We start from the raw sequence: 24,351 nt of genomic DNA, 5'->3' as shown, positions 1-24,351 counted from the left end.
TGGGAGAGGGAGGATGGGCTGTTTCCCTTCCTCTGAGGAAGTCATATAATGAGGGGTGATAAGCAACCCTGGGCCACTCTGCCACTTCTACTTCTGTCTGTCCTCCTGGGTTCTGTCCTTCTCTCCATTTGTGCTGGGCCAGGTGGGCAGCACTATGGCTTCCATCCTGATTGTCCTGCTCTGCCTTGGTGAGTGCTGGAAGAGATGAGAAGATGAGAGCGGATGGGTGAGAGAGATCCTTATAAAGGGAGATGAGACCACTTTGCAGTCCTGGGCCCTGGTTTGAGCAACCAACCCTTATCTGACTCCCAGCCCTGACCTTCAGGGCTCTGGTGCTGAGCCAAGGACAGGAGACCAGGACTATGAGGAAGGGCTTTACCACCAGGGTCTCCATTTCTCTTTTTTAGATCTGTTCTTGGGCCAAACGAACTGGGCACAAACTGGTGGGTTCTTCCCTCAAATTTCCCTGGCCCCTCCTTCTTCCAGAGCCTTCCTGACCTTGGCTGGTAGCAGTTGTGAGAGGAGCTGGTCCCAGGCCTGTTGCCGATGATTTGATTCCAACTCATAGTGACCCTTTAAGGCAGAGTAGAACTGTCCCATTGGGTTTCCTTGGCTGTAATCTTCACAGAAGCAGACTGCCAGATCTTTCTCCAGCAGAACAGCTGGTAGGTAGGAACCACTGACCTTTCAGTTAGCAGCTGAGTGCTTAACCACTGTGCCACCAGTGCTCCTAAGATTCTCCCTCAGAGCCTTAAAAAGGAACATAATCCTGTGACACATTAGACATCTAACCTACACAACTGTAAGAAAATAAATTTGTGTTTTTTTAAGCCACTAAACTAGTGGTAATTTTTTGTAGCAGCAATAGGAAATGAATAAAAACCAAACCCTTTGCTGTCAAGTCGATTCGACTCGTAATGACTCTATAGGACAGAGTAGGACTGCCTCGTAGGGTTTCCAAGGTTGTAATTTTTATGGAAGCAGACTGCCACATCTTTTTCCCACAGAGTGGTTGGTGGGTTCGAATCACTGACCTTTCAGTTAGCTAGCTGACTGCTTAACCACTGTGCCGCCAGGGTTCCTTTGAGAGGAGCTGGTAAACTTCCTAAAATACACCCCATCCTTTAACAACAGGGCCAGCCCTCTTCCCTGATGCTTTTGTTATGTGATTGCTTTCAAATATCCCAGAGTTTCTCAGCCTCAGCACTATGGACATTTGAACTGGATCATTCTGTGGTGTGGGGGGTCCTATGCATTGTAGGATGTTGAGTGACATCCCTGGCCTCTACCCACTAGATGCTAACAGCTTAACCGCTAAATAAGTAATCTGCAAAGTAAATGATTTTAGAAGTTTTACTGAAGCACACAACACACAATTTATAAATTGGGGAAGCACTGGACTCAGAGTGAAAGCAAGTCTCACAAGTGAAATCAGTGTTCCAAGGAATGAGGAAGAGCATCACGAAATTATACCCTCAAAAAGAGAACTAATTCACGGGGAGGGCAGTTACCAGAAAATCAAGGAATATTGTAATAATTGGAATTGTAATAATCACACCTTGATGGAAACCCTGGTGGCAAAGTGGTTAAGAGCTGTGGTTGCTAACCAAAAGGTCAGCAGTTTGAATCCACCAGGCACTCCTTGGAAACCCTATGGGGCAGTTCTACTCTGTCCTATAGGGTTGCTATGAGTCAGAATCCACTCGACTGCAGGGTTCTTTCACACCTTGATTGGATATACGTTATGGTAAAAGTCATATATGTTATAAGTAGCTTAAGTAAAGAAACCACAATGAGTTTGACTGGTTGATACTTTATAAGAAACCACAAGCTTAATTCTAATTGGCTGATTACCTTGTAAGAAACCACTAGTTGTGTTAAGAGCTTCCTTGGAACAAATTATATCTGATAAACATGTTTTCCAGAGACAGAAAAGTGGAAGTAGACTCCTGACAATGGTCAAAAGACAAGATGGAGTCTTAGTTTTATGTCAAATTATGGGACAGAGTCAGGGTCTACTCATAAGTTGAAGTTTTTCCACAAACTAAGTACCTCAATTTTATGCTCTTAACACACTAGCAGCACCCTGCTATGGATTGAATTGTGTGTCTCCCAAAGTATGTGTTGGAATCCTAACCTATCCACATACCTGTGGATGTGATTCTGTTTGGGAACAGGGTTTCTTTATTATGGTAATGAGGCCATGTAAGTGTAGGGTGTGTCCTAAACCTGATCACTTCTGAGTTATAAAAAAACAAGTGCCCGAGAACCAAAGTACAACCTTGAGTATATTCCATCTGAATTTAGAGACCATCTCAAGAACAGATTTGATGCATTGAACGCTAAAGACAGAAGATCAGATGAGTTGTGGGATGACATCACCCACGAAGACAGCATATTGTCACTGAAAAGACAGAAAACAAAGAAAAGACCAAAATGATGTCAGAAGAGACTCTGAAACTTGCTCTTGAATATAGAGTAGCTAAAGCGCATGGAAGAAATAACAAAGTAAAAGAGTTGAACAGAAGTTTGAAAGGGTGTTAGAAAACCAAAAGGGAAGAAAAACTGAAGGAAAAAATTCAAGCCTAGAGTTGCAATATTGAAGGATTCTACATGCAAAATATTGAACAATGCAGAAAGCATCAAAAGAAGGTGGAAGGAATACAGAGTCACTGTACCAAAAAGAACTGGGCGACGTTCAACCATTTCAGAAGGTAGCATATGATCAAGAACCAATAGCATTGAAAGAAGAAGTCCAAGCTGCACTGAAGGTATTGTCGAAAAACAAGGCTTCGGGAACTGATAGAATACCAACTGAGATGTTTCAGCAGATGGATGCAGTGCTGAAGATGCTTACTTGTCTATGCCAAGAAATTTGAAAGACAGCTACCTGGTCAACCCACCGGAAGAGATTCATATTTATGTCCATTCCAAAGAAAGGTGATCCAACAGAATGTGGAAATTGTTAAGCAGTATCATTAATATCACATGCAAGTAAAATTTTGCTGAAGGTAACTCAAAAATGGTTGCAGCAGTACATCTACAGGGAAATTCCAGAAATTCATGCTGATTTCAGAAGAGGAGTAGAATGAGGGATATAATAGCTGAGTCAGGTGGATCTTGGCTGAAGGCAGAGAATACCAGAATGATGCTTGCCTCTGCTCTATTGACTAGGCAAAGGCATTCAATTGTGTGGATCATGACACATCATGGATCACATTGTGAAGAATGGGAATTCCAGAACACTTACTTGTGCTCATGAGGAACCTGTACATAGACCAAGAGGCAGTCATTCAGGCAGAACAAGGGGATACTGTGTGGTTTAAAATCAGGAAAGGTGTGCGTTAGGGTTGTATCCTTTCGCCATGCTTATTCAATATGTATGCTGAACAAATAATGTGGGAAGCCGGACTATATGAAGAAGAACAGGGCATCAAAATTGGAGGAAAACTCATTAACAACCTGCGATATGCAGAAGACACAACTTTGCTTGCTGAAAGTAAAGAGGACTTGAAGCACTTACTGATGAAGATCAAAGACTATAGCTGTCAGTATGGATTATACCTCAATATAAAGACAACAAAAATTCTTACAACTGGACTAATAAGCAGCATCATGATAAATGGAGAAAATGCTGAAGTTGTCAAGATTTCATTTTACTTGGATCCATAATCAATACCCATGGAGGCAGCAGTCAAGAAATCAAACAATGTATTGCTTTGGACAAATCTGTTGCAAAAGATCTCTTTAAAGTGTTGAAAAGCAAAGATGTCATTTTGAGGACTAAGGTGCACCTGACCCAAGCCATGATATTTTCAATCGCCACATATGCATGTGAAAGCTGGACAATGAGTAAGAAACACTGAAGAAGAATTGATGCTTTTGAATTATGGTGTTGGTGAAGAGTATTGAATATACCATGGACTGCCAGAAGAAAAGAACAAGTCTATCTTGGAAGAAGTACAGCCAGAATGTCCCCTAGGAGAGAGGATGGCGAGAATTCGTCTCACATGCTTTGGACATGTTATCAGGAGGGACCAGTCCCTGGAGAACGATACCATGCTTGGTAAGGTAGAGAGTCAGTGAAAAAGAGGAAGACCCTCAACGAGATGAATTGACACAGTGGCTGCAACAATGGGATCAAGCATATCAATGATTGTGAGGATGGCGCAGGACCTGACAGTGTTTCCTTCTGTTGTACATACGATCGCTACGAGTCAGAAGTGACTCGATGGCACCTAATAACAACAAGAAAAAGACGCAGGAGGAAAGAACAAACTGGGGAAGACAGATGCCACATGAAGCTCACCAGGGAACCGAGGATCGCTGGGGCTACGGAGGCAGAAAGAGACAAGAAACTTCCCCAGATATGAGAGGGGGAGAGAAGCCTTCCCCTAGAGCCGGTGCCCTGAATTCAGACTTCTAGCCTCCTAAACTCCTAAAATACATTTCTGTTTGTTAGACATGTTGCCAATGAAAACTCCAGGTTTTGCTTGGTGTGACTTGTTACAGCCAACAAACAAGAGGCCGAGGTGGGAGATCAGAAAGATGCCTTTATTTCGTTGTACAAGGAAAGGAGCAATTGGGCTGTTGCCTCCAAGACTGCTTGCAGGCAGCTCAGGGAGGTGGGCTTTTTCAGAGAACAGACAAAAGAAATGTAAATTTATCATGAATATTCAGGATTGACCTTCATGTAGGCACCTGGGGATGGATATGCATTTTCTTTACACAAGGTTTCTATCCCTGGGATGGAGGAAGAGGTTGATTTTTCTTCACTAGGATGTTAAGTCTCCAGCCAGAGGCAGGTTGAGGCCATTCTGTGGTTATCTTGTCAAGGACAATTTCAGGCCTGTTCTATAGCTAACTTGCCAAGGACAGTTTCAGAATACGCAGCCTATTCTGCTTGATGTTGGAGGATAAGCCAGAGCAGGTGTCTTTTAGAAGGGTTGGGCTCTGAGGCTGCCTGCTTCAAAGCTACACACTTGTGGTATTTCTGTTACAGCAGTACTAGAAAAAGAAGCCCTGATGGTGCAGAAATGTTGGCGATTTGAACTCATCAACCGCTTCTCAGGAGACAGACGTGGCAGTCTGCTTTTGTAAAGATTTACAGCCCGTTCTATCCTGTAGGGTCACTATGAGTCGGAATTGACTCTATAGCAACAGGTTAGTACTAGGAAACTAAGACATACCCCTGCCCACAATTGTGACAACTAAAAATGTCTCCAGACCCTGCCCAGTGTCTCCTGTGGGACAAATCACCCCTGGTTGAGAACCACTGGCCTAGAGCACCAAAGGCTTTTGATGTTTGCTCAGGTTCAGCTGGGAAGAATGCAGTGATTAATTAGTGATGTCTGCTTCAGGCACGGGTAGGGAGCTTGGTGGTAAGTGTGCCTATGGTTGTCTACACAGGAGGACAGACTCTTCAACCCCCTCTTCCATCAGGTTTCTGTAACTTACGCCATCACACTCTCTGGGGTATTTGATTCCCCTCCCGACATGGAGGAAGCAAGTATCATAAGGCCAATTTGTGGTTCACGTGGTTTGCTGTCTTGGTAGCCATTAACTCCTCCTGGTTGCCCTTTCACCCAGTTTCTGACATGGCGGCTTCTATCTTGTCACCCAGTCTCTCAACAGTTATGGGCTCTAACTAGCTCTTGTGGCCATTCCCCATACGGTTTCCTGTGACAAGAAACCGTTAGTATCTTGTAACCCAGTCTCTCAATGACCATAATTACTTCTTGCCCTCCCCCGCCATGCCCTATATGATTTCCTGTGATTAAAACTTCTCCCTTTTCCCATGCTAATGCCCTAGAAACCTTTAAGCTGCCCAGTAAAACCTCAGCAGGCACTACCCTGAGGCCGTACCCTGCTTGCCATACATAAACACCTCCTACAGTTCTAGCTTGTTGTTGCCTTGGCTTGGGTGCAGCTCCCTGTGTGGGCCTGCATGGAGGTGTGCTGTGGTTTCCTCTCTGGACCTGCAATTACTAAATTTTATTTGTTTCCTGGCCTTCCTGTGTGAGTCTCTCTTTCATGGGCCACACCTGACAGACTGTCCAAGGCACCCACAGGCCACCTTTGGATCAAACTTAAGACACCAAGACTTCCTGCTGTCTTTTTTTAAGCGCAGCCTAGAGAAATATCTAAAATATAGACACAGGGAGCCCTGGTGGCACAATGGTTAAGCGCTCTGCTGCTAACCTAAAGGTTGGCAGCTCGAACCCACCCAGTGGCTCCATGGGAGAAAGACCTGGCTATCTGCTCCTGTAAAGATTACAGCCTTGGAAACCCTATAGGGCAGGTCTACTCTGTCCTATAGGATCGCTATGAGTTGGAATCTGCTTGATGGCACACCACAACAACTACAAACTGTGGATATAGATTAAATAAACATGATGCATTTAATAAAATATAGACACAGGGACCTGAGGGCATTTGGATAGCCTAGATGGCCCATCTTGATTGGTACTTTCCTTGGTGGACTTCTAGGGAGTCATCTAATTGAAGGAGGGAGAAATGAGGATAAATCTGCAAAAGAGATTGAGAGGGATCAGATAAGCCAGTGGTTCTCAACCAAGGGAGATTTCCCTCCCAGCAGACACTTGACAATGTCTTAAAAACATTTTTGGCTGCCACAATATGGGGAAGGGTGCTACTGGTGTGTAGAGGGTAGAAGCCAAGTGTCTTTGTTTCATAGTGCTGCTATTACAGAAATACCACAGGTGGGAACCTTTAAAGAACAGAAATTTATTTTCTCATGGTTCAGTAGACTAGGAGTCCGAACTCGGGGCGTTGGCTCTAGGGGAAGGCTTTCTTTCTTTGTCTGGGGGAAGACCCTTGTCTCTTCAACTTCTCAGCCTCTGTTCCTTGGAGATCTCCACATGGCCATGGCGTCTATCTATCTTCCTCATATATGCTTGCATCTCTGTGTCTAATCTGCTCTTTTAATATCTCAAAAGTGGTTGGCTTAAGACACACCCACATTGATATGGCCTCATTAACATAACAAAGAAAATGCTATTCCCAAATGGAATCCCATGCACAGGTATGTTCTTGTTGGGTGCCATGGAATTGGTTTTCAACTCATAGCGACCCTATATGACGGAGTAGAACTGCCCCATTTGGTTTCCTAGGCTGTAATCTTTATGGGAGCAGATTACCAGGTCTTTTCTCCAAAAGAGCCACTGGTGGGCTCGAACTGACGACCTTTTGGTTAGCAGAAGAGCACTTAACCACTGTGCCACCAGAGCTCCTTCCACAGATATAGGGGTTAGGATTTACAGCACATATTTTGGGAGATACAATTCAATCCGTAACACCAGGGATACTGCTAGCTATCCTACAATGCACAAGGAAACCCCTCCTACCCCAACAAAGAAATATCAATATTGCCGAGGCTGAGAAACCCAACCAGGAACTGGTTGAGTCAGTGATTCAAATCCAGGCAGCCTGGCCCCAGTATCTATCCTCTAAATCAGTCCTCCTCAATCTTTCATGTGCTTAGAAATCGCCCAGGGATCTTGTAAAAATGCAGGTTCTGATTCAGTAGGGATGGGGTTGGTGGCGAGACTTTCCATGTCTAACAAGCTCCCAGGTGATGCTGATGCTGCTGGTCCATGAACCACATTTGGTTAACGTATTACAGTACTTATTTAGGATCCCTGGTGGTGCAGTGGTTAAGCCCTTGGCTGCTAACTGAAAGGTCATCAGTTCGAACCTACCCAGCAGCTCTGTAGGAGAAAGACCTGGTGATCTGCTTCTATAAAGATTACGGCCTAGAAAACCCTATGGAGCAGTTCTGCTCTGTCACATGGGGTTGTTGTGAGTTGAAAATTGACTCGATGGCACTTAACAACAACTAGATTACTTATCTAGGGTCAGTGGTGGTTCAGTGGTAGAATTCTCACCTTCCATGTGGGAGACTCAGGTTCAATTCCTGGTCAATGCACTTCACGCACAGCCACTGCCCATCTGTCAGTGGAGGCTTGTGTGTTGCTATCATGCTGAACAAGTTCCAGCGTAGCTTCTAGACTTAGACTAGGTGAAAAGGCATGGCGATCTACTTTTGAAAATCGGTCAAGGGAAACTCTGTGGATCATGATGGTATGATCCCATTATGCCTGGGGTCGCCATGATTTGGAGGTTGACTTGACGGTAGCTAACACCAACATTACTTATCCGTCATGTGTAACATTACCACAAACTTAGCAGCTTAAAAGAACACGCATTTATTGTCTTATAGTTTATGTGGGTCAGGAGTCTGGGCACGGCTTATTTAGGTTCTTTGTTTCAAAGTCTCACAAGACTATAATCAAGGCGTTGGTTGGGGCTGTGATGTTATCTGAGACTCTTTTGGGGAGGGACCTTCTTCCAAACTTACGTGGTTGCTGGCAGCACTCATTTCCTTACAGGCTGCTGGACTGAGGGCCCCAGTTTCTTGCTAGTTCTTAGCTGGAGGACACGCTTAGCTCCCTGGCCATGCGGCCCTTCCCATAGGCAGCTCACAACATGGCAACTTGCTTCTTTAAAGCTGACAAGGGAAAGAGAGTCTCCTAGCAAGAATGGGTTATGAACTTATGTCGTATAATGAAGTACATATAATCACATACATCTCATCACCTTTGCCATATTCTAATAGTTAGAAGCAAGTTACAGGTCCCGCCCACGGTCAAGGGGGAGTGGATCATACAGGGTGTGAATCTTGTACACTGTGAACGTTAGGAGGTGGCAATCATTGGGGATGGGGGGCCACCTTAGAGTCTGTCTGTCACAAATAGCAAGACCATTGTCTTAGTTTCTTAGGGCTACTATAACAAAAAAAACTATAAGTGGGAGGCTTTAATGAGCAGAAATTAATTTTCTCACAGTTTAAAACCAAAAAAACCAAAACCAGTGCTGTTGAGTCGATTCCAACTCCTAGCGACCCTATAGGACAGAGTAGAGCTGCCCCATGGAGTTTCCAAGGAGCGCCTGGTGGATTCGAACTGCCAACCCTTTGGTTAGCAGCTGTAGCACTTAACCACAATGCCACCAGGGTTTCCTCTCATAGTTTAGGAAGCTAGAAATCCCAACTCAGGGCACTGGCTCTAGCTGAAGACTCTCTCTGTCCACTCTGGGGCAAAAATCCTTGTGTCAGTTTCTCTATCTGGCAATTCTTGGAGTTCCTGGGCTTGTAGACTGGTCTGCTTCTGTCATCTTCAGATAGTGTAGGTCTTGCCCTTGTGTCTGCTTTTTTCTGTACCTCATGTGCTCTTTTCGAGCCCTGGTGGCTTAGTGGTTAAGAGCTATAGCTGCTAACCAAAAGGTTTGCAGTTCAAATCCACCAGCTGTTCCTTGGAGACCCTGTGGGGCAAGCTCTCCTCTGTCCTATAGGGTCTCTAAGAGCTGGAATCGATTCTATGGCAATGCATTGGGTGTTTTTTTTTTTTTTTTTGGAATGTGCTCTTTTACATCTCAAAAGTGATTGACTTAAGACATACCCTACACTGATATGGCTTCATTAACATAACAAAGAAAAACCTATTCCCAAATGGGATTACATCCACAGGTACAGGGGTTAGGATTTATAACACATATTTTTTGGGGGACACAATTCAATTCATAACAACCCCAAGCCACCGAAAAAAAGATTTTATTGTGGTAAAATATATGTAACAAAAAATGTTCAATTTTAAGCATTTTAAGTAAACAATTAAGTGACATTAATTACCTGCACCATGTTGTGCAACCACCACCATTATCCATTTCCAAAAGTTTTCCACTGCCCCCAACAGAAGCTGAGTATCCCTTAAGCAGCAGCAACTCCCCATTCCCTCCTTCCTCTAGCCCCTCATCGCCACTAACATACTTTTGTCTCTATGCATTTACCTATTCTGGATATTTTATGTAAGTGGGATCGTACAGTATTTGTCCTTTTGTGTCTGACTAATTTCACTCAGCATAATGTTTTCAAGGTTCATCCATGTCATATCAGAACTTCATTTCTCTTTACAGACAAATAATATTCCATTGAATGGATATACCACCTTTTGTTTATCCATTCATCTGTTGATGGACACTTGGGTTGTTTCCACATTTGGTTGTTGTGAATAGTGCTGCAATGAACAAAGCAACCCCTTTCCCACACTGCCTCTCTGTGTGGCTTCATTTCCCCTGCTTAGTCAAGAGGGAAGGGGAGTCTCCTGATATCCCAATGTCCTAGATTCTTGTTTCTGTTTCTCTTCCAGGAATACATCTGAAGCCCTCCATCTGGGCAATGCCAGGTGCTGTGATTTCCCAGGGGACTTCTGTCACCATTCTCTGCAGAGGACCTCCTGGGATAACTCGCTACCGTTTGGAACAAGCAGGAAGCTCTCAAGTGTGGTATGAGGAAAATCCACAAGACTTCCAGAAAGAAGCAACTTCTTCTTCCCATTGGTCACAAGCAGCTATGCAGGATCTTATACTTGTCAATATGAGAAGTTAAACTGGTCAGAGCCCAGCGACCCACTGGAGTTGGTGGTGACAGGTGAGGTTCATCACCAGGGTTCCCCCACCTCCAGCCTTGGGCTCTGTTTTTCAGATACAAAGTACCAGTCATGCCTTCCTCTTACGGACCTTCTGTCTTCTGCCTCCCATCCTTCCTCATCCCACGCTGGGGCCCCATATGGCATCACAGAGGGTGTCTAGGTATCCGAACACACAGCTCTGGCTTCAGGTGAAAAGAAGAATGTTTCCTAACCTACCTGTGGTTCTTCTAGAGCAGTGGTTCTCAACCACGGGTGATATTTCCACCTTCCTGGGGACATTTAGCAATATCTGGAGACATTTTTCGTTATCCCCAGTGGAGAGTGCTACTGGTGTATAATGGGTAGAGACCACAGATGCTGCTAAATGTCCTACAAAGCACAGGACAGCCTTGGTAACAGAATGATCTGGCCTGAAATGACAGCAAAGCTGAGGTTGAGACACACTGCTCTAGAGCATTGCTTATCAGACTTTAATATGCACACAAATCACCTGGGGATCTTGTGAAATTCCTCAGATTCTACATTTCTAACAAGCCCTCACATTATGCCAGTGCTGCTGTCCATGGACCACACTTTGGGTTCTAGGCCTCCTCTGTCCAATTTGGTAGCCACTAGCCACATGAGTCTATGGAGCACTGGGGACATGGTTTGTCCAAATGGAGATGTGCAGCATTTGGAAAATACATACTAGATTTTGAAGATTTAGTATGCAAAAAGGTATGTAAAATATCTCATTAATTTTTAAAATATTCATTACCTGTCAAATGGAGAGTATTTTGGATATACTAAGTTAAGTCAGGAGTCCCTGGGTGATGCAAATGGTTAATGTGCGTGGCTGCTGACTTAAAGGTTTGAGTCCACCGAGAGGCAGCTCAGAAGAAAGGCCTGATGGTCTGCTTCCAAAAAATCAGCCATTAAAAACCCTATGGAGCACAGTTCTGCTCTGACACACATGGAGTCACCCTGATTCCAAATTGTCTCAATGGCAACTGGCTGATTAGTTTAAGTCGTATCTATTATTAAAATGAATTTTAAAATTTATTAATTAACCTCATCTGTTTCTTAGAAAGGCCGGGTGATCTGCTTCTGAAAGGTCACAGCCTTGAAGACCCTATGGAGATAGCTCTACTCTATAACATACGGGGTTGCCATGAGTCAGAATTGGCTTGATGGAAACTTTTTTTTTTTTTTAAATGTGACTACTAGAACATTTTAAATTATTTTATCTGGCTGGCATCATATTTCAATTGGTCACTGTTGCTTTAGCCCAGGAGTTCTTTACTAGGGGTGATTTTTTTTTTCCCTAAGGGACATTTGAAAATGTCTGGAGACATTTTTGGTTGTTACAATTTTTGGTTGCTCCGTTTTTGGGTTATGGGGTGCTGGCTGGCATCTAGTGGGTAGAGAGAAGCCAGGGATGTTGTTCAACATCTTACAGTGCACAAGACAACCCCCTACAACAAAAGGTGATCCAGTTCAAATGTCAATAAGGCCGAGATTGAGAACGTTTCTCAAGAGAAAGGGAGGGGGAGAAGGATGCTTCTCTTTTCTGCTTCTTCCTTTTTTGCAGCCCAGCCTGGGGAGATACTGAGGGGAGGTATGGCTTTGGTTTAACCAAGTTTGCTTTCCTTCTAGGTATTCTCAGGGAGAAACCCTTGCTCTCTGCCCATCCTGGCCCCATGGTGCCTTTAAGAGGCAATGTGACCCTTCTCTGTCACTCACAGATCGATTATGACACATTCGTTCTGTTAAAAAACGTAGGAACAGCTTCTTCTGTAGATTATAGCAATCAGAGCCCTGGCAAATTTCTCATCTCCCCCATGACCCGGGCTCATGGGGGCATCTACTGATGCTATGGTTTTCATAGCATCTCTTCCTATGAGTGGTCAACACCTAGTGACGCTCTGGAGCTTTTGGTCACAGGTGAGGAAGCCCTGGGGCAGCTCCGTATCTCTATCCTCATCATGACTGATGGCCCAGCCCTCATCCCCATTTTGCCTTAGGTGATTATGGAGGATTTGAGCACAGAGGTATGTGAGTGGAGTCTCACTCCCACCCTCTCCAAAGTCCCTTCTTCAGAAGGTATCATCTCTGGGTGGATGGATTATAGTAAAGAAATGATGAAGAGGTCTTGAGTCCATACACTTAATTGAGTATATATGAGTCCATAAAATTGATTGAGTATATATTTACAGAGCATTCATGGACTAGACACTGTTTTGGGTGATTTTTGGCCCACAGAAAAGCTCTTAAACAGATCTCAGTCCAATGGTGGAAGTAGAGACAAGTCCAGAAAAGGAGTAGTGATGGAGTTACGTTGATGATCTCTTGAGGATGTGTGTAAGGAAGGGACAGGTCTTTAGGTGTATGGAGCATGCATAGGATTTTGAGATGAGCTGAGTCTTGAACTATAGCAAGAGTTTGTCAGGTATACAAGATGTAGGAATCCAGGCAGAGGGAACAGCAGGCAAGGGGACACAGAGGTATGAGACAAGACTGAACAACCCCAGTGATGTGGGAATGGCAAGATGTAACTTGTGACAGGAGATGATAGTATGGAATCTGGGTGGTACGGGCTAAGGAAGAAATTGGAGGTCACAAAGTGGAGGAGATAAGCATGGATCAGTACTTCTTAAACTGTTTGTCACAGAACCTTGAGGAAATAGGGATCTTGTGCCAGAATGAAAATCAGTTACATCAACAAGCACATAGTCTAGTTCAGCTGATATTTTTTTGTAGGATTTCTTGAAGAGGAAAGCAGTGCATAGATTTACATTCCAATGGAAGTTCTCTATCTTCTTGTAGACCAGCACTGGTCCACCATCCATACTTTGAGAAGCTTTGGTGTAGATGACTCAAGAAATTGCTTTGATCAGGATTCTGAGAAAATGAAAGGTGAAAATAGATAGCCTAATAAAAGTGAGTTAGGTACTATACACGCTACAACATGGATGAACCTTGAAAATATAGTGTTAAGTGAAACAAACCAGACACAAAAGGCACATACTGTATAATTCCATTTATATGAAATGTCCAAAATAGGCAAATCTATAGAGACAGAAAGTAGATATGTGATTGCTTAGGATTCGGGGACGGGGCGGGGGGAGGTTATGAGGGTGGAGGGTGATGGCCAATGGGTGCAGGTATTTTGGGATGTGATGAAAATGTTCTAAAATGGATTGTAATGATGTAGTGATGGATGAACAACTCTGTAAACATACTAAAAACCATTGAATTGTACACTTTAAATGGGTGAGTTGTATGGTATGTGAATTGTATTTCAATAGTGTTAAAAAAAAAAAATAGCCACTTAGTTCAGACCTAAGAAAATGTACTGAAAGACTGCTCCTTTGTTTACATGCCTTCTTATCTCTAGGAGTGTATCAGGAACCCAAAATCTCCATTCAGCAGGACTCCATGTTGAAGTCTTTGAAGAACAAGTGCCTGAAGTGTTTCTCAATGAATTGGTTTGATGAGTTCCTTCTGTCCAAGGAAGGCAATGCTGATACCCCTCAGGGTCTGAGATCACAGTACAAAGCTGGGATGTTTCAGGCCAGCTTTCCCTTGAGCTCTGTGTCCCTGTTTCATGAGGGCACCTATAGATGCTACGGTTCTTTAAATACATTTCTCCTATCTGTGGTCGAGCCCCAGTGAACCGCTGGTGCTGGAGGACAAAGGTGAGAAGGTATTGCCCTGACCCATGTTCTCCTCAGACTCCTGACTGGTTTCCTCAGTGCCATGTGCCAAGAAGGAGCCTCTTGGAGTGAGAGTGTAATGCAGCCCCTGGAGTCAGACAGGGGAAGAGGAATAGAAGGATATAACTTGGTCAAGACCCAGAAGTGGGAGAATGCAGGCTGAGGTGAGGGTGAGGGAGGCAGCCTCAGCTCCTAACATCTTTCATTTTGTGATTTCCCATGATCTTCCTGGGCCACAGTTCCTTCAGCTATTGTTGTTGAATTGTCTATTTCTTCTTTCATTTTGATCACTTTTTGTTCCATGTATTTTGATGCTCTGTTATTACGTGAATATATGTTTATAATTTTTACATTTTCCTTATTGATTGACTCTTTTATCATTATGAAATGTCCCTCTTTATCTCTAGTAACATTTTTTGTTTTAAAGTCTATTTTGTCTGATGTTAGTGCAGGCAGTCCCTGGATTACAAACAAGACCCGTTCCTGTGTCTTCGAGAATTTGTAGAGAAGTTGGAACAGGTGCATACAGTTCTTATTTACTTTAGTGCAAGAAAAGGCTCAACCCTTTCAACAATTCAAAGGCTGCACTGTAGCAAGTAAAGGTGACTGAGATGAAGAATTTGTTATGACTAGGCATTGGTTCATTTGTTTCAAAGTGAGGGCAAATTTGCATAACATTAAAGGGCAAGTCCATATCAGACTTCATAACCCAGGGGACTGCCTGTATAGCCACTCCAGCTCTCTTGTTGCTGTTTGTAGGATATATCTTTTTCATCCTTTTACTTTCAATCTATTTGTATCTTTGAATCTGAATTGTGTCATTTGTATACAGTGTATAGTTTGATCATGTTCTTAAAATCCATACTGCTGATCTGTGCCTTTTTTTTTTTAAGATTTTTTAATCCGTTCATATCTAATATTATTATTGACAGAGTTGGATTTACATCTGCCATTTTACTTTTAATTTTTTATACATCTTGCATCTTTTTTCTTTCCCTATTCCCCTTTTGCTGCTTTCTTTTGCATTAAGTGAATATTTTCTAATGTAGCATTTTAATTTATTTTCCATTATATTTTTTTGAATTATTATTTTTTAGTAGTTGCTTGTGTAGGGTTTACCATACACATCTTAACTTACATGAACTGACTTCAGATTTATACTGGCTTAATCCCAGAGAGATATAGATATGTTACTCCTGTATAGCTCTATCCCATTTTCCCCTTCTTGTGGTATTGTCATTATATATATTAAATCTATTAATTTTACAAACTCAGTAATACATTGTTATAATTCTAACTTTATCGTATGTAGCCATATTCTTAGTCTAGCTCCTAATCTATGACCCATAACCTTAGGACTTTTGGAAAACACACCCCTGACTCTGAGTGGACACAGCCTTACGCCTGGGATTGTGGCTTGCTGAGTGGGTGCAGGCTGAACCAGAATGTATTTCAGCGTCTGGTTTCTTCTCTATCCATTGTCCATGTACTGTGATCATTCTAGACAACTATGTGTTGTTCCTGATGACCAGTAGCCTTCAGTTTAGGGGGAAGGGCTGAACTGGGGCACAGACAAGGCTGGAGGGTATGGAAATCTTGCATTTTATAACTATGGGATGAAATGGGGCTGGTTCCCCTGTTATTAACTCTTGTGTGTCTTTCTTTCCCAAGGGCCTGTCCCCTGGAATCATATGGTAGAGAATATCATACAACTGGGCTGGGCTGGAGTGTTTCTATTACTCCTGGGGGGACTGCTGATTGAAGCTTGGCTCCACAGGAAAGACATACAGAAGTCAGCCAAGAGACCTCCTGTCTGATCCTGCCATGCTGAACTCTTGGAAAAGTGGCCAACCACCCCCAAGACCCAAGCAAATCCAGAGCCGTGGACTATGTGATCATTGTTTTGGGGTCCCTGGGGGAAGCAGAGATGCAGGGACATTTCCCAGAACGTGTATATGCTCCTGAAGGGGCTGAGTTAGTACTTGGATAAGTTTCTCAATCTTTTATCACTCCTCAGCTATCTGGGTCTCTCAGCATCCAATGTTCATGACTCCACCTCAGGGGCACCTTGCAGAAGCCAACCCCAAAGCTGAGACTAATAGGAAACACTCTAAAGAAAGTGTTAAACTCTGCTGCTAGACATTCCAGCTTAGGATTCACTTCACCAGACAGAAGTAGGCTCATCACTTAGTTTCCATACTAGGGACTTTCTTCCCTGAGTGTAGCATGTTGTGTCTCCAGCTTCCTTGTCTCTACATCCAGCCCTGGCTAATGAGATAAGCCCAAGGAAGTCCATTTCCTTGTGTTGATGATGGTCTGACATTTCTGCACACTTGGATAACTGAGTAAATGCACCAAGAAGAGAGTGGCCAATTTTGGCTTTGCAAGAGTCTGTGGCGCTCAGGATCCATATAATGTGTTTATACCTTCTCTATGCTCTACTGTTGTAGTCACGTGACTGACAAAATAGAGGCACAGAAACTTAGGGACTTAGTCAGCCCAGATGGTTCATCTTGGTTGCAGTCTGTTTAAAAATTTCTCTGGGAAGTGCCTATTATAGGGGAAGTAGTTTTTGTCCTGAGAGCAGTTGTAGACGAAAATCCTGGCTTCATTATTCTAAAGTCACCCCAGTTCCCTTATTGGTGTTCAGTGACCACGTTTTCACAATAAGGAATTTGTCAAGACTTGGGTCTTCATGGGACCATTGGGAATATATGACTGGCTCTGTCCTACCACTATGGCCTGAAATAAATTCCCCTACAATATGGTCATGATAATAACAGCAAAAAGGAATATAGTGCATAAAATATATCATACATTTTTGAAATTTTATTATGAAAATTCTCAAACATAAAGAAAAGTTGAGGCAATATAATAAGACACCCATTTACCTATCAGACAAATTTAACAGTTAGCAATTTGCCAATTTGCTCCTTCTATTTCTTTTGAAGTGTTTTAGAGATACCTTTAGCTGACCTGAGATTTCTCTTCCAAATACTTTAATATACATCTTTTAAACACAAGGACTTACTTTTTCTTTCTTAACCGTGAGACGTAATAAAATTACTAATGCCTTAATATCATATACTACCCAATCTATATTTGAATTCCTTAACTAGTCCCCCAAATGTCTTTTACAAATATATGTACAAAGCACACTTGTGGCCGTTCAGTCAATTTTGACTCATGGTGACTCCATGTGTTACAGAGTAGAACTGCTCCACAGGGTTTTCTTGGCTGTAGTCTTTATGGGAACAGATTGCTAGTGCTTTCTTCTGCAGCCCCACTGGGTGGGCTTGAACCATCAGCCTTTAGATTAGTAGTTGAGTGCAATCTGTTTGGATATAGGTTGTTCAAACCAGGGTATAGTAAAGAACCATACATTATATTTGCTTGTCATGTGACTTTTTACTTTTTCTTTTTACTCTAGAACGGCTTCCCCCACATTCAACATTTCCCCCCAAATTATTAGAAAAAATTAATTTGCTGATTACAAGGTATATTTGTTTCCTGTTGTTGCTGTAACAAATTACCATGACTTAGTTTTAAAACAACACACATTTATAAGGTTACAGTTCTGTAGGCCAGACAGGCAAGAGTTCTGGGAGCAGATTAGGCCTTGAGTCTGATCTGAAATGAATCCAGAAGAACAAGTATAATGCATCGGTGCGAGTTCTTTTCTTTTTATATCTTATACTTTAAGCTGAAATAGAGCCTAATGCTAACCACCTGTATTAGTTCCTAGCGTTGCCATAACAAAGTACCACAAACTGGGTGGCATAAAACAATTGAAGTTTATTCTCTCACAGTTCTGGTGGCTAGACATCCAAAATCAGGGTGTCGTCCATATTGATTCCCATGCCTCTCTCCTCACTTCTGGTGATGACTGGAGATCCTTGGGGTCCCTTGGCTGGTGGCAGCAAAACTCCAATCTCTGCCTTCATCTTCATGTGGCCTCTTGCTTCTGTGTCTGTGCCTGTTTCCTCTGCTTACAAGGGCACCAGCCATATTGAATTAGGACCCACCCTACTCCAGTATGACTTCATGTTAACTAATTGTATCTGCAATGACCTTATTTCCAAAGAAGGCCATATTCTGAGGTTTTAGGGGTTAGGATTTCAACATATGCCTTTGAGGGGGGAAACAATTCAACCCATACACCACCCATTATAGATTTTAAACAGCAATTTCAAGGCATATATTTTATCCTTGCCCTACAAAAGAGTTGGTCTTTTTTTTTTTTGTACTATATTTTAGATGAAGGTTTACAGAGCAAACTAGTTTCTCGTTAAACAATTAATATACATATTGTTTTGTGACATTGGTTGCCACCCTCACAATATGTCAACACTCTCTCCTCGACCTTGGGTTCCTGTTACCAGTCCACTCGTGCCTTCTCGTCCTTGCCCCTGGGATGGTGTGCCCATTTAGTCTCATTTTGTTTTATAGGCCTGTATAATCTTTAACTGAAGGGTGAACCTCAGGAATTACGTCAGTACTGAGTTAAAAGGGAGTCAGGGGGCCACGCTATTGGGATTTCTCCTGTATCTGTCAGACCAGTAAGTCTGACTTTTTTTTTTCGTGAGTTAGAGTTTTGTTCTACATTTTTCTCCAGCTCTGTCTGGGACCCTGTATTATGATCCTTGTCAGAGCAGTTGGTGGTGGTACCCAGGCACCATCTAGTTGTGCTGGACTCAGCCTGGTGGAAGCTATGGCACTTGTGGTCCATTAGTCTTTTGGGCTAATCTTTCCCTTACAAAGGAGTTGGTCTTGTTGTCAAATCCCTGGTTTCAAGTTAAACTCCATTTGCCACTAAAGTCTGATTTGAGTCTGCAGGACACATGCAGTACTTGATGGAATTGTTAGCTGCAGTGGAGTTGTCCCAGACACATGGTGATCCCATGCACAACTGAACAAAATGCTGCCCAGTCCTGCACCATTCTCATGATCAGTTGAGGATTGGACTATTGTGATCCATAGGGTTTTTATTGGTTAATTTCCAAAAGTATATTGCCAGGCCTTTGTTCCTAGCCTGTCTTGGTCTGTGAGCTCCGCTGAAACCTGTTCAGCATCATAACAACGCCCAAGCCTTTGTTAACAGATGAATGGTGACTGAGAGTGAGGTGCATTGTCTGGGAATTGAACCCAGGTCTCCCCTGTGGAAGGCAAGAATTCTACCATTGAACCACCAATGCCCTCCCTTTGATGTAATTGAGTCATTTGATCCTGAACTTTTTATTCTTTCTCTGAGCCCTTACAGGTCCTTAACTGACATCTGATGGAACCTTTTTTTCCCTGACTGTAGTACGGAAGTCATAAGAAGTATGAGGGTGGGGCTGGGAGATGGGAGGGAGGCCTTGGGGGAGAAACTGTACCCCTTCCCGTGAGGACATCATGTGATAGATATCCTGGTATCCAAGGGCTCTTGCATGCAAACTGGCCACCACATCCTATTCACTGACAGTCCTGTCCTCCTATATATCTGTGCCCATGGCACTGCCAGTGCCCATATCCTCACCAACCTCCTCTGCCTTTGAGAGTGCTGGAGGAGACAAGAAGGTGGATGGGCGAGAGGGCAGCCAGGCCTCTTTCCAGATACAGCCTTTGTTCTTTTATCTCCATAGGTTCCACCAAAATGGTCACTCATCCCTTATCAAAGCTCCTAGGCCTGGACACCAGTTCCCAGGCTGAGCCAGGACTGTAGAGGGAACTCCATCACCAATGTCTCTTTCTCTCTTCCAGGGCTGCACCTGAGCCATGGGATCTGGGCACAGAAGGATGAGTCCTTCCTTTCAACTCCCTAGTTCCTCTTTTCTCCAGGGCAGGTCTTTTGTTGTTAGTTGCTGTTGAGTTGGTGCCAATTCATGGTGACTGCATATACAACAGAATGAAACATTGCCCATTCCCATGCCATCTTCTTGATGGTATGCTCGAGTCCACTGAAGGCAGCTCTAGCCTTGCCTGATGGGAGGAACTGGAGAGACTCCTATAATACATGTCAATCTTTGGCCAGAGAAGAGGACAGCACCCACAACCTTCTCTCCCTTTAGACTTGTGGCTTCTACCATAACTCTCACCACCAGGGTAGTGTCAAGTCAAGCTGCTTCCTCTTCTGACCCAGAGACATTTCCTGATCTCTCATAACAGCAGAGGTAGCAGGGGGATTTCCAAAATGCCCTAATAAGGTTGAAGGGGAGACAAGATGGACTAACAAGAAAATAGAAACACAGAAACCTAGGGTCTCACTCAGCCCAGATGGCTCACCTTGGCCCTCCTCCCCCACCTCGGGGAAGCACCTAATGCAAAGAAATGGTTTTTGTCCTGAGAGCAGATGTAGATGAAAATCCCAGCTTCACCATTCTTACATCAACCCAATTCTCTTATTGGTGTTCAACAACTGCATTTTCATGATAGGACAGTATTTGGGTGGTAGCTATAATTATGAGTGTGCTTGGAAAATTTTTTAGATCAATGTGAGAAATAAGGTAGGTAGGGAATGAGGTCTGGGTTGTTATGGCAATGATAAGGGCCCAGTATACTAGAGTCACCATAATAATTATTTTTAATGTCTATAACCCAAGGCTTCAGTCCCAACCAAAAAGTCCCTGGCTAGTATTCCACTTCTGTCAGTTGAGGCAGAAATCTCTGTTTCCTTAAGATGATATTTCCAATTTGTTTGAGATGAGGAGCTTTTTTTCCTCCACTATTAGGGATCCGTTAACAAACTTGTAAAACATGCATGTGATGGGCTTGGACAAACATCAGCAAGTGTTTGTTATTTGGTGCAGGCAACATTGAGGCAGAATTCCCTCTCTAGAAAAACCTCGATTTTTGCTCTTAAGTCCTTCAATTGATTGGATGAGGCCCACTTACATTATTGAGGGTAATCTCCTTTATGTAAAGCCAATTAATTTTAAATGTTAATCACATCTACAAAATACCTTCACAGCAACATCTCGACTAGTGTTTGACCAAACAACTGGGTACCATACCCTAGCCAAGTTGATACATAAAATTAATCATCACAGGGATTAAGTGAGATTGGGGATGAAAAGGGACATGTCAATGGCTGGGTACCTCCATTTGTGTGAAACTCTGGAGGCCTTTGTAACATTTTGGCTTTTACTCTGAGCAAGACAGGAAGCTGTTAATTGAAGGGTTTTGAACAGAGAGTGACATGATATGATTGATGTTTTAACAGGATTCTTCTGCTGATCTGTTGAGAATTAACTGAGGCTGGGTCTGGGAGACTGATTAGGCAGTGTCATTCAGAGATGTGGTTTGACTAGTTCCTTCTGTCCCAGGAGGGGAGCGCCTACTCCACTCAACTCCTCAAATCTCAGTACAAAGCTGGGCGCTTTCAGGGCAACTTTACCATGGGCTTTAGGTGGCGAGCCCACAGGGGAGGGGTTGGGAGTACCTACAGATGCTGCGGTTCTCTTAGTACCTTTCCCTCCCTGTGGTTAGATCCCAGGGACTCCCTGAAGCTCACGGGAAGACGTGAGGAGCCAAAAGTCTGTCCTTTGTTCTCCATAAGATCTTAGGTTGTCTGCTCATTGACCTCTGTCCAGCAGAACCCCTGGTGCTGATGGTGACACAAGGCTCTGGAGACCGAGAGAAAAGTGAGACAGGGGAGTAACTCCCTCAAAACTACCAATAGGGATGGCCATGTGCAGACCAGCCATGGGGGAAAGCGGTAGCTGGGTCCTCCCCTCTATCAACTCCCATGATCCCCTGGGGATCCCTCTCCTTTCTTAGCACTCAAGATCCTGGGGGATGGGGGAACCCTCCCCTTCCCCGGCTCCCATTATCCGCTGATGAATCCCTCTGTTTTCTTGTCTCCCATACGCTTCAGGATTTCTCCCTAAAGAACTACGTATAATCTCTGACCTCCTGACAGATCTGACTTCCTTACAGGTAAGAGTCCAGCAGGACTTTGGCTGTTATGATACCTTTGTTGATTAGGAAAGACCCCTTCCTCTGTGTGTGGGGGCCCATGACACTTCAGGGATTGGCAAATGGAATATAAACTGAATTTCATCCATCTTCTCTGCTGGGTGTCTTTGTGCAAGGAACATCTTGCATAAATATATATGGCAGCCTGGGAATTCAGTGGGAGGGCCCAGGCTGAGGACTCAGTCAAGGTTCCATGTTTTGGTTCTGAGTGTCTGATTCTCCTGTCAGTGACCCCCTGGTCTCTCTCTCTCTGTAGGACGTGTTGCCTGGAATTACACCACAGAGAATGTCCTCTGGTTGGGTGTGGGTGGTGTGTTTCTGTTGCTCCTGCTGGGGTTGCTGTCTCATGCCTGGCTCAGCATGAAGGCTCTTCAAAGAGCATTTAAGGGATCCTCTGTGTTATCTGGCTGGGATAGAGCCTCTAGAGCCCTGGGTGACTTCCACCAAGATCCCTGTAACCACTGGAGATCCAGCAGCTCCAAGACCATGGCCGTATGTGCTTGGCTATGAAGAGTGATGGGGAAACAGACATGTAGGGACACTACCTTGAGGCCAGGGAAAGTTCCAGAACCAACCAGCAGATGCCCCACTCCTCAGAGTTTTGCAGTTCAGGCCCATGGGGCCCTCCTTCAAGCTCAGAGTCAAGAGCACCAGCCGGCAGATCCTGTCATCCCCGAAGGGTTGCATCTCCAAGCCATGGGACCTCTTTCTGGAGCGCAAAGACATCAAGACCAGCTAAACATAACCCCCTCTTCTAAGGCCTGAGTTTCTGCTTCATGAGGCCTTGACTGTAAAAGTCAAAGTTTTAATAACCACAACCCTTTATGGTAGCTGCTTCCTACAGTTGCTACCTGTGTGATATTTTAGGGTTCTATTTTTGACTCTTTTAGTACCTAGTTTACAACTTTATACCTAGTTAATATATATATATTTTTGTATTAAATTCTCTATACAAAAAACTGATGGGGCTTTTTTCTCCTGACTGGATATCAGATGATACATGGCTATTACGTGTACAGCTTCCACGGAGATTCTTGAACAGATCTTTTGGTGGACATGTGTACTCAGTTTTCTTGGGCATATATTCAGGAGTAGAATTTCTGGGTCAAAAGATAGGAGGCACCTTTGAATTATGGTGTTGGTGAAGAACGTTGAGCACACCATGGACTGCCAAAAGAGCAAATAAATCTGTCTTGGAAGAAGTACAGCCAGAATGCTCCTTAGAAGCGAGGATGGTGAGATGTCGTCTCAAGTATTTTAGACATGTTATCAGGAGGGACCACTTCCTGGAGAAGGACATCATGCTTGGTAAAGTAGACGGTCCGCAAAAAAAGAGGAAGACCCTCAGTGAGGTGGATTGACACAGTGTCAGCAACAATGGGCTCAAGCATAACAATAATTGTGAGGATGGCACACGACCTGGCAGTGTTTCGTTCTGTTGCTATGAGTCTGAACCAATTTGATGGTACCTAATAACAACAACAAAGATAGGAGGTATATGTTTGGTTTTAATAGAGTGCCAAAAAGATTTTCAAAGCAATTGTACCATGTTACAGTATTACCAGCCACCTAAGACAATTGTAGGCACTCCAAATCCTTGCCATCGCTTGGTTTTGTTTGTCTGTTAACTTTAGCCATTTTGGTGAAGGTAGTGGTATTGAATTGTGATGTTAATTTGGATTTTCATAATGACTAATAAATTGGACTTTTTTTTCTTGTATTTACTGCCCTTCTTGATATCCTCTTTTCTTAAGTTTTATTCAAGCCTTTGCCCACTTTTCTATATGGTTACCTGTCTTTCTCTAATTATTTAGTAGGAGTTCTTTATATGTTCTGGATAAGAATCCTCTGTTAGATATGGATATTTTTATTTCATTCTCCTATCTGTTGCCTTTCACTCTCTTAACTGTATCTTTTGATGAGCGGACAGTTCTAATTTTCCTATTTAATATATTTTTCTTTTAGACTTAGTGCCTTTTGAGTCTGAAGAAATCTTCATTTTGACAAAATGAGGAAAATATTCTCCTGTTTTCCTCTAAATCTTGATTATTTTAGTTTTCTGAGTAGCTCTATGGTCCATTTTGAATTATATTTGTATATGGTGTGATGTAGGAGTCAAGGTTTATTTTTTCCAGTTGTAGATCTAATTGATCTAATATGTTTTTTTTTTATTAACTTTTATTAAGCTTCAA

At 43.3% G+C, this 24,351-nt stretch overlaps 1 protein-coding gene across 1 annotated transcript in view; it reads left to right on the top strand.

Moving 5' to 3' along the window:
• LOC104845573 (leukocyte immunoglobulin-like receptor subfamily B member 4) overlaps window positions 1–22,126 on the top strand; it is a 28,878-nt gene extending 6,752 nt beyond the window's left edge. The window contains exons 2-4 of the mRNA XM_064293189.1: window positions 10,227–10,460; window positions 19,668–19,762; window positions 21,493–22,126. Of these exons, the coding sequence (XP_064149259.1) occupies window positions 10,227–10,460; window positions 19,668–19,762; window positions 21,493–21,747 (584 nt within the window). The 3' untranslated portion in view covers window positions 21,748–22,126. The remainder of the gene's footprint in view (window positions 1–10,226; window positions 10,461–19,667; window positions 19,763–21,492) is intronic.
• Window positions 22,127–24,351: the final 2,225 nt, after the last annotated feature.

The sequence above is a fragment of the Loxodonta africana genome, chromosome 11 (genome assembly GCF_030014295.1).
Source record: "Loxodonta africana isolate mLoxAfr1 chromosome 11, mLoxAfr1.hap2, whole genome shotgun sequence".
NCBI lineage: Eukaryota > Metazoa > Chordata > Mammalia > Proboscidea > Elephantidae > Loxodonta > Loxodonta africana.
Note: the sequence above shows the minus strand (reverse complement) of the source record. Positions and strands in the feature narration are given on the sequence as shown.